Source organism: Lepidochelys olivacea (assembly GCF_965140295.1).
Source record: "Lepidochelys olivacea isolate rLepOli2 genome assembly, chromosome: 2".
NCBI lineage: Eukaryota > Metazoa > Chordata > Testudines > Cheloniidae > Lepidochelys > Lepidochelys olivacea.
The window spans coordinates 138,639,729-138,655,945 of record NC_140412.1 but is presented as its reverse complement, the minus strand read 5'-3'; the positions used below and the strand labels follow the sequence as shown (position 1 = coordinate 138,655,945).

Genomic DNA, 16,217 nt, shown 5'->3' with positions numbered 1-16,217 from the left:
TGAGTCCCCCAAAAAGCTGGCTGTTATGAGTCCAAACAAAATGCCAGTGTGTATTTTGGTCCATAGCTGGCTTAAATAGGAGTCCAAATTACAGCAGATGGTAGCTGTCTGTGTTAGGAGTCCCCATGGGCTGGCAGTCATTTGGGTCTATGCATGGACACAAGATGCTTGTAAGGAGGATGTACTGTGTCTCCATGCTAAATCAGCACCTTATTGATTTTACTACAAATTTTCACCCATTGCTGGTTGGTGATTAAAACCAACTTCTCACTGAGTAGGAACTCCAGATGATTGATTTCTTTCCAGGGCTGGGTATACTTATCAGGGCTGCCTCTCGAACTCAAGAGTAAGGCTAAGATTTTGTCACTGCTATTTTTAGTAAAAGTCATGGACAGGTCAGGGGCAATAACCAAAAATTCATGGAAGCCTGTGACCTGTCCCTGACTTTTATTAAAAATAACTATTACAAAATGGGGAAGGAGGAGGGTCCAGCACCCACTGCTGCTGGGACTCCAGAGTTCAGCGTGGGGTCCCCCCTGCCTCCAGCAGCACCTTGGAGCTGTGGGTTCTGCCCACAGTGTCTTCGGCAATAGCTTGTAACTGTGGGGTCCCCCTGCGGCAGCAGCTCCAAGCTGCGGGGGTCCCTGCTGCCTACAGCGGTGGCTCCGAGCTGCCAGGGGGACCAGATTGCCCATGCCGGCTGGGAGCTGCAGGGGGTCCCCCGTCAGCTGACGGGTCCATCACTGCCACCCTGGGGCTGAAGCAAAAATATCACGGAGGTCTCTGGAAGTCACAGATTTGGTGACTTCCATGACCTCCGTGACAAAATCTTAGCCTTACTCTTGAGCCCCTCCATATGTTGGGCACTAGAAGCTTAAACAGATCTTAGCATAGACAGATGGCTGTCCTCTCTTGGCTTGGAACGAAGTTCACATTTCCACTCAGGGACTTCCAGAATATCAATGTTTTCCAGTGCTTGCCCTGCCTGAAAGGACTGAAAAATCCATGGCCAGTAAGTAGACCATTTATAAGTTCTCCCTCCCAATCATGGAAAAACAAAAGGAAAATAGATTAATTTTTTATGTATTTCTTGCCATGCTGTATGATGGCTTTCAGTGCTGCTCCAGAGGAGATCGTCAATGGCCAGTGTTTTTTGGGTGAATAATAAACAGTCCATTGATGAAAGTAACATCTTTTGACCTTGAATTAAAGCAGGATCCCCCCCCCCCCCCCAAGATCCTTCCACCTCTGTAGGGCAAATACACGGCACTAGGAGCCTGGGGGAGTGGACCTACCTTCTGCTGGCAAGCAGAAAATCTGAGATGAGCTGGTGGGAGAGATTCTAGATAGAATGAATCAGCAGATAGAGTTCCAGAAGCACCCAATGAAATATCAGAAGGATAAGGATGAGAGAAGAGTGGAAAAAGAGAGATGATGCACAGCGTGAGCAAGGATTGGCAGATAAATTAATGGAGCATGCCTTGAGGTTGAAGAAGGAAGACAGTGCAGCAGAAGGAACAGTTCGAGCTATTACTTTTACTCATGGCTACCACACTGCAGCTTCTATTGCCACTTCCAGCTTTACCTCCATGCCCTGAATTCCCTCCACACTATTGTGTCCTGCAGACTGTGTAGCAGTTCAGCAGTTGGCTGGATCATGTCACAAGCAATGAACAGTAGCACGTGGAATGGGCAGGTGTACCCCCTGGATTCATCCATTCAAGTCTAGTTGCAGCCCACATGTGTAAAATGCACCAGAAAGTCAAGGAGAGGCCACCCAGGAATAGTTGGCCATGTCATTTGGTAACATGCAGCTTTCACTGTTCTTGCACATAACTTGGTTATTGTGTTGTACGTTCTGAGGGCAGCTGGTCTGCTTTTCTGTTTCTTATATTGGTATCTTAATACATGTATTAAATAAAGTCTTGCTGCTTTAGCCTTGTGTGGAATTCAAGTTTTATTAGATGTAATGTTAAGTGGCAAACATTAATAAAGGTCATCACATGCCCATTCTCAGTAAATTTCACAATAAAATTTTACAAATGTCAGAGTAATCCATAGACTGAGTTGAAGTACCTGGCCAATAGTCATAAAATGTATAACATCTCCATACATTTCATGAAAGTGTTTCCAGAATTCATATTACCAACACACTTAAAAATAAAAAAATAAAAATAAAAATCCCACAGCTGCCTTTCACTCATACAGAGCATGACTTAAAATAACACTTAATTCCCCCTTATGCATGGCATCATGCAAACCTGGTATGTGGGCACACAAAGCATCCCTAATTTCTGTGGGACATCTGGATCCCGCACCCATTATGACAGATGCACTGTCTGGCCATGTATGCCAGTGCAGAAATCCAGGAGTGTCCTGAGTCTACTAGAAGAGGTTTCCCCTTATCCTCCCAGACATTGTGCCGTAACATATGTAGCGCCTACCAACTTTCAGTACTTCACAGGCCTGATCACCTCTCAAACCTCTGCCACAACAACTCGCACAGTGACTTGCCAATTCTAAGCTGGCTAGCCATGGACCTGTATTAGGCTGGGGTATTAGCTTCCAGATGGCTATGGTGACCTGCTTCTGGACTGGCTTGGCTGCCCTCATGTCGGTGTACTGGCACTGGAGGATGGGGCAAGCTGATTGCATACCTCCAGGAGCATCTGTTTCTTCATGTGAAAGGACTGTGCTTTGCTAGTCACTCCAAGTCTGTTTGATGATGTGAACCCACCAGTCTGTGCTGTGGCCCTGCTCCAGAAGCTCTGGTCTACATAGAGGGAGTCTGTGGCTAAGGCAACAGGCATGAGCAGCATCAGCTGGGTCATGGCTGGCATGTCAGTACCCCCTTCTGAGAGGTGCCTTTGGCAGCTCACAAACTGCTACTTTAATGTCCACCAGCATCTTGCAGACACTCTGCCTGATTCGTGAACTAGGATTGGCAGCATGAGGTGGAAAAGTTTTTCCGCCGAGTCGGAATCCATGTGGATGGCTTTGACTGCTGGGAGCATGCAGACTCAAAATGGCTTGGTTCGATGTGTTGGTGGGCTAAAACCATGCAAAATACTTCCTGTCAACTTCACAGACAGGTTCTCCCATAACCAAGCACAGAGCAGCTTAAGCTAGCTAGAGAGCTAGGAACTCTGGGATATGATGCTAAACACCCACAGAAGCTGAAGTTCTGACTTGGGTCTGCATAGAGCAGTTTGGATGTGCCAGCATGGTTGTAAGGTCTGAGTTTCCAATGGACCCCCAAATGCAGGCTTAGAAACACCAAATCTGCAGGTGTGGCTCACGCAGACCTGAGATTATTCCTTCTAAATATTCAACCTCTTTGCTCAGGTATGTCTGGACTGCCCTCACGTTGAAGCTGCCACGCTCTTGGCTCTTCCTGCTCCTGGCTCCTGACATGCAACCCAGCCACTTACAATATATTCTGTGTTCCCAGCTCATGGAGGAATGGAGAACTGAAGTTACTAGTGTTGCTTTGGTAACCTACATATTATTAAGGCTGATATTTTCAACTTGGCAGCACTTTTGGTTCCTGCCTGTGTTCTTTCATCAAGGAATCCTTTTCACCCAGCTCGGAGAGCAGGTGGTCTCTTCAGTTTAGAATTATGGAGGAGTTGATGATCACAGCAGGGAATCAAGCTCTGCATCTGTTTTGCCGTGCTGCTTGTTCTCTGTAGGGCTTCACTTTCCACCGGCAAAAAACTGAACGGCTCCCCAGCATCAAATATATATATATACATTGCATGCAAAAAATCTATGTGAATGTTAATTCTGTTAACACACACACGGCAATTAAAAAGTGAAGGAAATACAGCATTAACTCATCTACACCTTGAATGCTGTATTTGAAGTCACGCTTAACAATGTAACCAATAATTCAAGATACATCAGTTGCACCAACTTCTCGCTTAGATGGTGGTTGGGAGTGTAACTTGCATTTCCTGCATTTATGTTGAATTAAAAAACCTTGGCATTGTCATAATGTAGGATTTTGTGACTATTGTATTTAAGACAAAAATGGAGGAAGTTGTGATCGTGTACTTGAACATTTATATTTTGTATGAATGCCTAGGCTTTAAGCTGCACTGCTGTAATACAAATAAAACGTGTCTATGACTGCAGGCAATTACATAATTAAAATTATATTTTTGAGCAGGTATAGAAGTAGGCTTCTAATAGCTTGTCTTAATTTTTTTTTTTAATTTAGCAAGCCAGCATTGAGAAGATTAGCAACACGAAAAGGTAGATGTTTTATCATGCAGTCTGTCTTTGTGCATTACCTTCAAACTTCAAGTAAAGATTTTTTCTCTGGCCCTAATTTAATGGAGCAGATTTTGCTGCAACTAGAGTATGGGGTGATGAAATTTTTGGGCTGAGATTGTTCGTTTGAGAAAGCTTTGAGATGGTTAACACTGAAATTAACAAAGTAGCAAAAATAAACTGCAACTTCAGGTTTCATTATTGTAGGGTCTGGGTCTCTTGTAAAACGCGAAATCGCATGTTCCTTGTTTATAGCTTGTCATTGCATTGTAAATGAGTGATCTTGTTGTTGTTTTTCTTATAGATGTTTGACTGGATCACACACAACAAAGGTCTGTTTCTGAATAGTTACACAGAGATTGGAACCAGTCACCCCCACGCTATGGAGCTGCAGACGCAGCACAATCACTTTGCCATGAACTGTATGGTAAGAAACATGACTTGCAAAACAGTTTCTTGCACAGCTGTTGGATTTTATGGAAACATTTACAGTCTCTGACCAAAATCAGGACCATGTTTCTGTGCAAATGCACAGTGAGAGACGGTCTGTGCTCCAAAGAGTTTAGAATCTGAAGAAAGGATGAGAGGGGAAATAGACATAGCAGCAATGTGATTTTACCAAAGTCACACAGTTCAGTGGCAGACCTATGATAGAATCCAGGTCTTCGGACTCCAAGTCCCCCAGTATCCTATCCATTAGACCACATGTCAGTATTGGTGAAAGTACAGCATACAGATAATGAATAGTTCTTTGGCAACTACTAGCAAGTATTTCAGTAGTGGATTCTCAAGTATTGCTTTAGAAATTGCTAGCAACTTCAGAGAAAACATGTAGGGCTTTAAATGAAGAATGATGCTAGATGGGCTCACAATGTGGGCAGAATTAGTTATATGAAAACCCATAAATTGACGCCAGCTTATGCTTGAATACTTATAAGAAATTTCACTATTCAATAAAAGAGCCTGTCAGCTCAGTATTCACAATCCTCCATTTTTAAAAGGGATCATTTATCATTCTGACATAACAGAATGAAGTTGAAATAAATGTTTTCTCATGGAATTGGTACTTTCTATCTTTCAGTGTGGACAAAAATGGATTTTTTTTTTAAAAAAAAACAAAACAGATTTTTTAAAAGTTTTAAATTAAATACAGGTTTGTTTTTAAAATAAACCTATTTTAAAGCCTAAACTATTTTAAATTGAATAAAAAATAATAATTAGTACATGTTTGCCTGCCAAGTTTTAAAACAAGTCAGACCACTGAATTGGTGTCAGTTATTGGCTAAGCACCGGGAACCAGAGTTTAAAGTGCTAAACCAGCGAAACATCAGGAGCCATTTCTGCAGCAACAGAGAGACTATTTTCTTGATTTCAGTTTCTTCAGCTAGTTCAGTTCAATCACTAATTCAAAGCTAAGAAACCACTTGGCAGTTGAAAAACCAGGAAAGCTTGTTTTCATCTTCAGAGTTATGGATTAAAAAGTAGGTATGAGAGGGTGAGATCTAGTCGTTCTAAAATGTAGGTAGGGCATGGTGTCCAGAAAGTTTTCAGAGTAGCAGCCGTGTTAGTCTGTATCTGCAAAAAGAACAGGAGGACTTGTGGCACCTTAGAGACTAACCAGTTTATTTGAGCATAAGTTTTCATGAGCTACAGCCCACTTCATCGGATGCATAGATTGGAACATATAGTAAGAAGATATATGTACACACATACAGAGAAGGTGGAAGTTGCCATACAAACTGTAAGAGGCTCATTAATTGAGAAGAGCTATTATCAGCCAGAGAAAAAAACTTTTGTAGTGATGATCAAGATGGCCCATTCAGACAGTTGACAAGAAGGTGTGAGGGTACTTAACATAGGGAAATAGATTCAATATGTGTCCAGAAACAATCCATTTGGATCACTAACTAAAGATACTTGCTTTGTGTAATAGATAGCTAATTTAAATGCCAAACATGCTAATATAAACTGCAAAACTTTTTTCTTGTGTATCCAGCACTTTAAAGATCATTTTACTTAATTTATCAAATAAAACTCTGTTTTGGTGTATTTTATTTGAATTTCCGTCCAAATAGAGCTCAACACAAAATAATCTGGTAAATAAGAAATGAATCATTCACTGTTTTCTAACATCATAAAAATGTAAACATTGAGAATCTGCATAAATGTAAGTTGCTATGTAATTGTTTAATCAAATGAATATAGATATAGTGTATCATCCTTCTTAGCAAAAAAAACCTCCACCAGACTTTGTGGAAAGCCTATATTTAGCTGCAGGTCAACATGTTTTAATTATTACCACCCAATGCAAATCTGTCTTTCTTTAGGAAATACCTAAATAGTACAAATTCAAAACTAGATTAAAACAATTGATTTAAATCCGTTTCCTGCTTGCTAATAAATCATTTTAAATTGGTGATTTAAGTTTCTTTGACTTAAAATCAGTCCACCCTTTTCAGGACCAGCTATTCAATGTAAACTTCCAAGTGTAGGCAAGTACAAAGGGGTAGAAAAAATAAATCTATGTATACTTTTATATTGTAAATTTGATGAACTTTTTCAAAAACAAGTGTGATGCTATTAAGAAGTCACACAGTTTGAACCATGAAGAGAAAACAAATTATTGAATATCTGCTCATTCGGAGATCATCATCCGTTTTATGTACTGAATGAGGCAGGGGTCCTGTGGAAAAATTAGTATGTGATCATGTAATAAAAGACTCTGTAAGAGGGGTGGCCAAACTTACTGATCCTCTGAGCTGCATATGACAACCTTCAGAAGTTCGAGAGCTGGGGCACCTGCCGGGGCTCGGGGCTGAAGCCCTGCACCTGCTGAAGCCCTGAGACTCCCGTCCCCATTGCTCAGAACCAGAGGTGACGCATGAGGGGGGGCACACGGAGTCATGCGCCACCCCAGATTTTTGCCAGGATTTGCTGACCCTACTCGGTCACATGATGCCGCAAAGCTGCTAGAGCCAGCAAGCTGGGAGCTGTGGCTGTGGGGAGAGGCAGCAGCAAACAGCTGGGAGCTCTGTGGGTGGTGGTGGTGCGGGGGCTGCTGCCTCTCACCACGGAGCTAAAGGCAGTGGCCCCTTCCTGCAGCTTCCAGCTGTTTGCCGCTACCTCTCCATGCGGAGCTAACACCTGGGATCTGCAGGGAGGGGCCACTGATGGTAAGAGGAGGTTGTGACTCAAGCTGTTGAGGGAGGGGCAAACCTTTTAAATTATGCCTCCCCCAGCAGGCACCAGTCGTCTCTAGCAGAAGAAACTAGCCCCACTGCCCTGTGCCAGGGCAGAAGCCCCAATCTCCCCCTCCCCCTCTGACAGGGGGAGAATGGCGGGGGAGGCTCTACAAGCCACATTTTAACTGTTAAAGAGCCACATGTGGCTCACGAGCTGCGGTTTGGCCACCCCTGCTATATAACTTCAATTTATGCATCTGCACAAGGGGGCCAAATTAAGATTGCACAAGCAACCTTAATTCTGGTATATCTGAACTTCTGACTTTGCTGACAGGAGTGGAATGTTGGCTATTGGTTATTTTGGGTTCTACTCCAGGCTCGATAGGCAAGTCTTCTCTAGTGGTTAGCGATTTTGCCTCAGCCCATTCCAGCCTGTCCCACTAGTGATCCCTACCCTACAGGCATGCATCCCCTCTGAATTAGAGACAGGAGGTTTCCTCCTCCCTGTTGCTTGGGTGCCAGAGTGGTGGGGGTTGGCAGTAAGCACAGGAGAGAATCTCCCTGCTGTCAGTTCTGGTGTCACTACAGCTGGGAGAAGCAATTGCAGGAGAAGCCCTGCCTGGCTTCTGCAGCCCTGGGCTGGAGCACATTCAGTGAAGATTAAATCTTTTGTGAATTTAGCTGCCAAAGTTCACAAAGCCTATATAAAACATGTGCAAACTGTTGTTTTTCAAATCTTACACGTGCGCCAACTTTGGATGTTTTTTCATGGGAACAGCTAGAGTGACCAGATGTGCCGATATTAGGGGCTGTGTCTTATATCTGCAACTATACTCCCTCACCCCGCAAAAAAAAAATAGTGTCCCAGTTTTTCACACTTGCTACCTGCTCACCCTAGGAACAGCCAAAGGCACATTCCAGACGCTAGCAAGACACCCGTCACCTGGGCCTTTGCTGGAGGCACAGAGCTTCTCAATGAAACAGCTGAAAGAATTGTTTCAACATGGGCAAAACATGTTTTTCTTTAATCTCACTTTGAGAAATGGCTGAAGCATTGTGGATGAAACATACTATCAAATTCAGCCTGAACAATTAAAGTTGAGCAAAGTTAAAGGTAACTGAAAACAGGGTCCTTTCATGGAAAGTGTCAGACAATCTTAACGAAGCCTATAAAAACTGCAGTCATCAGAAATGTCACATGCTTTGTAAGCAGTAAATTGACAGTCTCGATTTGAAAAAATTGTCAGTAATCATATGCAGCTTACATACGTTATGTATTAAATATTCTCACTTAAAAAAAGATGATTGTCTCTCCCTTGCACCAGCCTGCATCTCCCTGACAAAGTAGAGGGGAGGGAGGAAAAGTGATAAAATAGCTGCTAGGTATGTACAGCTTCTCTATATGCAAGAGATTTTGGAGGTGTAAGTTGTTGCTGAATTAAGTTGTAATGGCTCTGTCATCAGTAGGAGTAATCTAAATCCAATGGGGGGAGGGGGGAAATAGGGCTTGCAAATGGAAGTTTGTCTCATAAATGTTTTTGTCCAGAACCTGATTCATAAACTTTTCTGTCCTTCCTTTTTGAAGATGAAATTTCAGAGCAAATCAGCTGCAGGTTCAACAAGACAATAGAGCCTTCAAACAAACACCCCCCAACCCCCTATAATGCCTGAAAAAACAAGCTTGAACATCACTGAGTTCCCTCTCTGGTAATTGCTTCACTGCTGAATGAGGCATCGCCTGTGTTCAGCCAACAGCCTTAGCCAGAAAAATGGACGGGCATAGCTGGTGCTGTACTTTCTAGTTTTCCATTAATCAGAATAAGTGCTAGATGGAAGCTTGCTGCCAGAACACAAGCTGGGTCCAGCAGTAGTGAAGAAGCTGTGACCAATGGGATTCTTTGTGGGTCCAGTGAGAAATGCCGAGGAGAGGAACATACACAAGGAGACTGAGTGGGGCCAGCTGAACGTTTTAAGTATGGATAAGAACAAAAAGCAAATTGCTATTTTAAATTGGATATAGTTAACCTTCTGTGTAGTTATGGGTATATGACCTACACTTCATGTGTTTAGTCTGCAGAGGAATAAATTTGACAAGCGCTGAGTCTTTTTCCTTGCAATACAAGAAATAGCACATCTGCATATATTACCCTTTTTCTGTACACTAGTGTTGCCCCTAACTACAGGGTAAACTATTCCAAATGATTCATCTCCAAAGGTGAAAAGAACAAACTAGTCTTCAGTACACTGTATTTAGCATAAGTAAAGCACCTGTCTGAACACCATTTTAAAATAAAACTACTGAACTTAGATTCTCTTTGAGGATACAGTTGTCAAATGGCCCAAGACACACACCACCTTGAAAAAATACAACCGTTGTACATCAGCTAACATTAGCCTCTCATTTGATCACAGTGGGCCCTGGTTTCCCTACTTACATTAAAAGTGTGCAATGGGAAACAAGGCAGTTCCAAACTTTGGGTTTTTTTAGGTGCTGCTGTTGAGCCATGTTGTCGTTCCGCAAAGGGAAAGCCGGAGATATGGAATAAACACAGCACGAATCAAGGGAAGCCTACAGGGCAGGGGGCTTGCAATCACTTGTAGATCAAACCTACAGTCCGTCCAGAGGGCTTTCCCTTGTGTGCATGTTCAGTGTCCGTCTCTGCCTTCAGCAGTAGCAGCACAACTTATTACCAGCCTGTTTACTCTGACCACTTGGGAATCGCTCAAGTGTTAGTTTCTTTAAAGAGCAGTGACTCAGTCTTATCAGTATGTGAGACTTACTTGAGTTTAGTGATAATCAGCGTTTTTCTTGAAGCCCTAAGGGTTGAACTTCATAAGGCCCCCTTGTGTCCGGCCCACCTTCAATCAGGGCGGCTCTGTCAGGCGCCCACCTATCTCAGCACCCCTAAGTGGGGCATTGAAAACTAATTTCAACGTTATTCCCAAAGAAAACAAAATGGAGGGGCTTCCCTCCCCCCACCCTCCTGCAGCGTGCAGACCCTCTAGACTTTCTCTCTGGAGACCCACCTCTTATCTGAGCTACTGACCCCAGGGCTTGCTCCCTGGAGTCCTTTCCCAGTCTGGTTGTTCTCCACAAGCTGGATCCTTCTCCCCAGTTTGCCTCCAGGCCACTTATCCGGGATTTGGACCTGTCTAGGCCCTCTCACAGGAGCTTGCTCCCCTCCTGCCTACCACCCTCTTCCTTCAGTGCCAGTAACAGGAGACAGCCTTCCTCCTGCAGCTCTTCTCTCTAGTTGAGCTCTCCCAGGCTTTTAGGGGAATCATCCAGCTCTTACACAGGGGGTCTGATAATTGATCTAGGCCCTCTGATGCCCAGTAAATCAGGATTAGCAGGGCAGGACAGGTGGAGAGGAAGGGCGGGGTAGCTGATCTGTCACAGGTGAAGCTGAATCAGACTCCTCGTAAAGTTCTAGCCAGTCTGTAACACCCCAGCTCCTAGAGTCAGGTGATTGTGAATCTCTGCTTTGAATGATCAAAATTAAGTTTCTAGCTCTCATGTTTGAGGTGAAGAAACTTGAAAACCACGAACTTTAAAATCACAAAAAACAGAAGGCAAGTAGAAAGAACCCAAAATGCATATGGTTGAAAAAATTGTTTGGGTCTTTAAGCCAATTTAATTATTTTGGGGGTGAGAGGCTTGATTATCTTTTTTCAGCGCGTGGGGTCGAAAACTTTATCAATCATTGATCAGTTACGAAGGCTTCAGTCCACTTTATGTGGAGGAGGAGGGAAGACGGGCTCCATGGCTATGCCCCCTGATTCCATGTGCCCCGTGGGCTGCAGATGCCGGCAGGCATGACAGAAGTAGCTGTGCAAGTGTATGGAGTGGAGGGAGTATGAGGAACACCTTGCACAGCAGTTGTTGCAGCCTCCATTACAAAACTCAGCTTTTTAAAGAGAGCTGTGTTTATGCTGGGGATCCAAACCTTTTCTTTAGGAGTTCACAGCTCGGTGTGCAGCTACAGGCCAGCCTCCTCTTGCAGCAGCATCATCACTGGGCAGGCGCTTGGGAGCCCCTGCGTTAGCCCAGTCACTATGCCTCCACCCTATCCTTAAAGGGGCAGCTCCCATAAATTTGTGTAACCATGAACAAAAATATATACAATAATAAAAATACTGAAAAACTATTACTAAAAAATCCCATTATAAATCTATTTCTAAAACATCTGTTCTAGGAATCTCACTCTCTCTCATTGGCCTTTTGTACATCATCTCACTGCCTCTACAACCTTTTGTCTGGACTTTCCATGGTTTTGCTTTCCTCAGAGTGGTGGACATGATCGTATAGGCCAGTGTTAGTATTGCTTTAAAAATAAATTGGGTAAGAGAAAGCTAAAGCTGAGCGACCTTTGGCTACTGCCAGAGGCGTAGCACACTGCACGCCTGAAAATTAATGTGTGAAGGCACAGTTGTGTGTGTTGGGTTTGACATAGAGTAGACAATTATGGTAAATTGTGGGTTATATCTATGCTACATGGCACTGCAACTGGGCCATTGTAGCACCCTAGTGCAGACGCTTCCTACCTCGATGGAAGCGTGTTTTCCATCAATATAGTTAATCCACCTCTCTGAGAGGCGATAGATAGGTCGACAGAAGAATTCTTCTGTAACCTAGCTGTGTCTACACCAGGGGTGGGAAAACTTTTTGGCCCGAGGGCCACATCGGCGTTGCAAAGCTGTCTGGAGGGCTGGGTAGGGAAGGCTGTGTCTCCCAAAACAGCCTGGCTCCTGCCCCCTATCCGACCCCTCCCACTTCCCGCCCCCTGACTGCCCCCCTCAGAACCCCTGACCCATCCAATCCCTTGTCCCCTGACTGCCCCATCCTGAGACCCCCTGACCCTAACTGCTCTCCCGGGACCCCACCCCCTATCGAACCCCCCCTGCTCCCTGTCCGCTGACTGCCCCGACCCCTATCCACACCCCTGCCCTCAGACAGGGACCCCTACCCTTATCCAACCCTCCCGTTCCCCGTCCCCTGACCGCACCCATCCCCCCGCCCCCAGAACCTCCGCCCCATCCAACCGCCCCCTGCTCCCTGTCTGCTGACTTACCCTGGGGCCCCCCCTGCCCCTTATCCAACCCCCCGGCCCCAGCCCCCTTACCATGCCGCTCAGAGCAGCATGTCTGGCAGCCATGCCGCTTGGCCGGAGCCAGACGCGCTGCCCTGCAGGAGTGTGCAGCCTTGCCACCCAGAGTGCTGCAGGGGAGCGGGGACAGCCGGGGAGGGGCCAGGGGCTAGCCTCCCCGGCCGGGAGCTCAAGGGTCAGGCAGGATGGTCCCGCGGGCTGTAGTTTGCTCATATCTGGTCTACACTGAGGGTTAGGTCAACCTAACTGTGGCTCTCAGGGTGCAAAATCTTTCATAGCCCTGAGCCACGTGGCTAGGTTAATCTAATTTTTAAGTGTGGACCAGCCCTTAATCTCAGGTTTTGTTTTCCCCATAGATAATGTTAAAAGCTATACTTGCTTATTCTCTTTGCCCTGGGAGTTAACTGACCCGTGACCGGCTAACATATATTTTAGTTAAGGAATTCTGGATTCCTATTGTCAAAGCATGGTATCTATCAGGTGTGTGTGTGTGGGTATGTGTATATACATATACACACTAGCCTGTTTCAGAATCACTAAAATCTGTAGTAGTCAAACACTGTCAGTTTTGTCTGTGAACTGTGAGTCTTAGAACTAAGCGCCCTTACGGATTTTTGGAAGCTTTAATCTAAAGCACGGAGGCTGCACTACAGACTCCAGTGGGTCAACAGTTAACTTGGAGCAGAGAGAAGGTACTAGGGTAGAATCTGTTTAAATCCCACCTCAGGGGCTGGTATGAACGAAAACATTAAGCGGGTCAGATGAGGTAAAGAGCGTTTAAGAACTGAAAACCTCTGTGTTTTTTTTCTTCCCCCTATTAAAGATACCTTTTTCAGTCTCAAGTTTTTTACTTCTAACATTTCTTTAATTTACAAACCTGTCACCTTAGACTGATTGATAAGCTACATCTTGAATTTTAAACTCCTGTAAGATTCTTTGAGTCTCCAACAAACAAGAGCTGCACTGTTAGTTTTAAACTGCAGTCTTTGTCAGATCACTTTGACATGCAGTGATTTTTCAAAAGACTAAATACCAACGCATAATTGGAATAGACGCACCTAGGTGTCTCTGTAGACTTCATTATTTTTGTATTCTAGTTTCCCAGGGAGGGGTTTTTGTAAAGCATTTCTAGACTAAAGAGTCCAGTTTTCTTTTCCATAATGCAACAGGGAGTACTGGTTGCATACTGCAGGTAACTTAAATAATTACTAATGAGGGACTATAAAACTGTTGACATTGCCCAGTTTTCACTTGTCTGGGCAGTGCCTAGTACAGTGGATCATTGATCCCTGATTGGAACTTCTGAATGCTATCTCAAATGAGTAATTAGTAATTTACCACAAAAGAGAAGTAAGGATTCAGTGATAACAGTCCTAGTGACATACTTTTAAGGAAGAAAGAAAAGTAGTACTTGTGGCACCTTAGAGACTAACCAATTTATTTGAGCATAAGCTTTTGTGAGCTACAGCTCACTTCATCGGATGCATACTGTGGAAACTGCAGAAGACATTATATACACAGAGACCATGAAACAATACCTCCTCCCACCCCACTCTCCTGCTGGTAATAGCTTATCTAAAGTGATCATTCTCCTTACAATGTGTATGATAATCAAGTTGGGCCATTTCCAGCACAAATCCAGGTTTTCTCACCCTCCGCCCGCCCGCGCCCCCCCCCCCACCTCCAAACTCACTCTCCTGCTGGTAATAGCCCATCCAAAGTGACCACTCTCTTTACAATGTGTATGAAAATCAAGGTGGGCCATTTCCAGCACAAATCCAGGTTTTCTCACTACCCACCCCCATACACACACAAACTCACTCTCCTGCTGGTAATAGTTCATCCAAAGTGACCACTCTCCCTACAATGTGCATGATAATCAAGGTGGGCCATTTCCAGCATAAATCCAAGTTTAACCAGAACGTCTGGGGGGTGGGTGGGGTAGGAAAAAACAAGGGGAAATAGGCTACCTTGCATAATGACTTAGCCACTCCCAGTCTCTATTTAAGCCTAAATTAATAGTATCCAATTTGCAAATGAATCCCAATTCAGCAGTTTCTCGCTGGAGTCTGGATTTGAAGTTTTTTTGTTTTAAGATAGCGACCTTCATGTCTGTAATTGCGTGACCAGAGAGATTGAAGTGTTCTCCGACTGGTTTATGAAGTTATAATTCTTGACATCTGATTTGTGTCCATTTATTCTTTTGCGTAGAGACTGTCCAGTTTGACCAATGTAAATGGCAGAGGGGCATTGCTGGCACATGACGGCATATATCACATTGGTGGATGTGCAGGTGAACGAGCCTCTGATAGTGTGGCTGATGTTATTAGGCCCTGTGATGGTGTAGCCTGAATAGATATGTGGGCACAGTTGGCAACGGGCTTTGTTGCAAGGATAGGTTCCTGGGTTAGTGGTTCTGTTGTGTGGTATGTGGTTGTTGGTGAGTATTTGCTTCAGGTCGGGGGGCTGTCTGTAGGCAAGGACTGGCCTGTCTCCCAAGATTTGTGAGAGTGTTGGGTCATCCTTCAGGATAGGTTGTAGATCCTTAATAGTGCGTTGGAGGTGTTTTAGTTGGGGGCTGAAGGTGACGGCAAGTGGCGTTCTGTTATTTTCTTTGTTAGGCCTGTCCTGTAGTAGGTGACTTCTGGGAACTCTTCTGGCTCTATCAATCTCTTTCTTCACTTCCGCAAGTGGATATTGTAGTTGTAAGAAAGCTTGATAGAGATCTTGTAGGTGTTTGTCTCTGTCTGAGGCGTTGGAGCAAATGCGGTTGTATCGCAGAGCTTGGCTGTAGACGATGGATCGTGTGGTGTGGTCAGGGTGAAAGCTGGAGGCATGTAGGTAGGAATAGCGGTCAGTAGGTTTCCGGTATAGGGTGGTATTTATGTGACCATTGTTTATTAGCACTGTAGTGTCCAGGAAGTGGATCTCTTGTGTGGACTGGACCAGGCTGAGGTTGATGGTGGGATGGAAATTGTTGAAATCATGGTGGAATTGGTCAAACTGGACAGTCTCTACGTAAAAGAATAAATGGACACAAATCAGATGTCAAGAATTATAACATTCATAAACCAGTCGGAGAACACTTCAATCTCTCTGGTCACGCAATTACAGACATGAAGGTCGCTATCTTAAAACAAAAAAACTTCAAATCCAGACTCCAGCGAGAAACTGCTGAATTGGAATTCATTTGCAAATTGGATACTATTAATTTAGGCTTAAATAGAGACTGGGAGTGGCTAAGTCATTATGCAAGGTAGCCTATTTCCCCTTGTTTTTTCCTACCCCCCCCCACCCCAAGACGTTCTGGTTAAACTTGGATTTATGCTGGAAATGGCCCACCTTGATTATCATACACATTGTAAGGAGAGTGGTCACTTTGGATGAGCTATTACCAGCAGGAGAGTGAGTTTGTGTGTGTGTGTGTGTGTGGGGGGGTGTTGTTGAGAAAACCTGGATGTGTGCTGGAAATGGCCCACCTTGATTATCATGCACATTGTAGGGAGAGTGGTCACTTTGGATGAGCTATTACCAACAGGAGAGTGGGGTGGGAGGAGGTATTGTTTCATGGTCTCTGTGTATATAATGTCTTCTGCAGTTTCCACGGTATGCATCCGATGAAGTGAGCTGTTGCTCACAAAAGCTTATGCTC

The 16,217-nt window shown here is 44.4% G+C and overlaps 1 protein-coding gene across 3 annotated transcripts in view; it reads left to right on the top strand.

Moving 5' to 3' along the window:
- Nucleotides 1–16,217, top strand: part of TRIO (trio Rho guanine nucleotide exchange factor) — a 401,689-nt gene that overhangs the window by 145,167 nt on the left and 240,305 nt on the right. For all 3 annotated transcript variants that reach the window (XM_084621487.1, XM_084621488.1, XM_084621489.1), the window contains exon 6: nucleotides 4,580–4,702. In XM_084621487.1, the coding sequence (XP_084477613.1) occupies nucleotides 4,580–4,702 (123 nt within the window). The remainder of the gene's footprint in view (nucleotides 1–4,579; nucleotides 4,703–16,217) is intronic.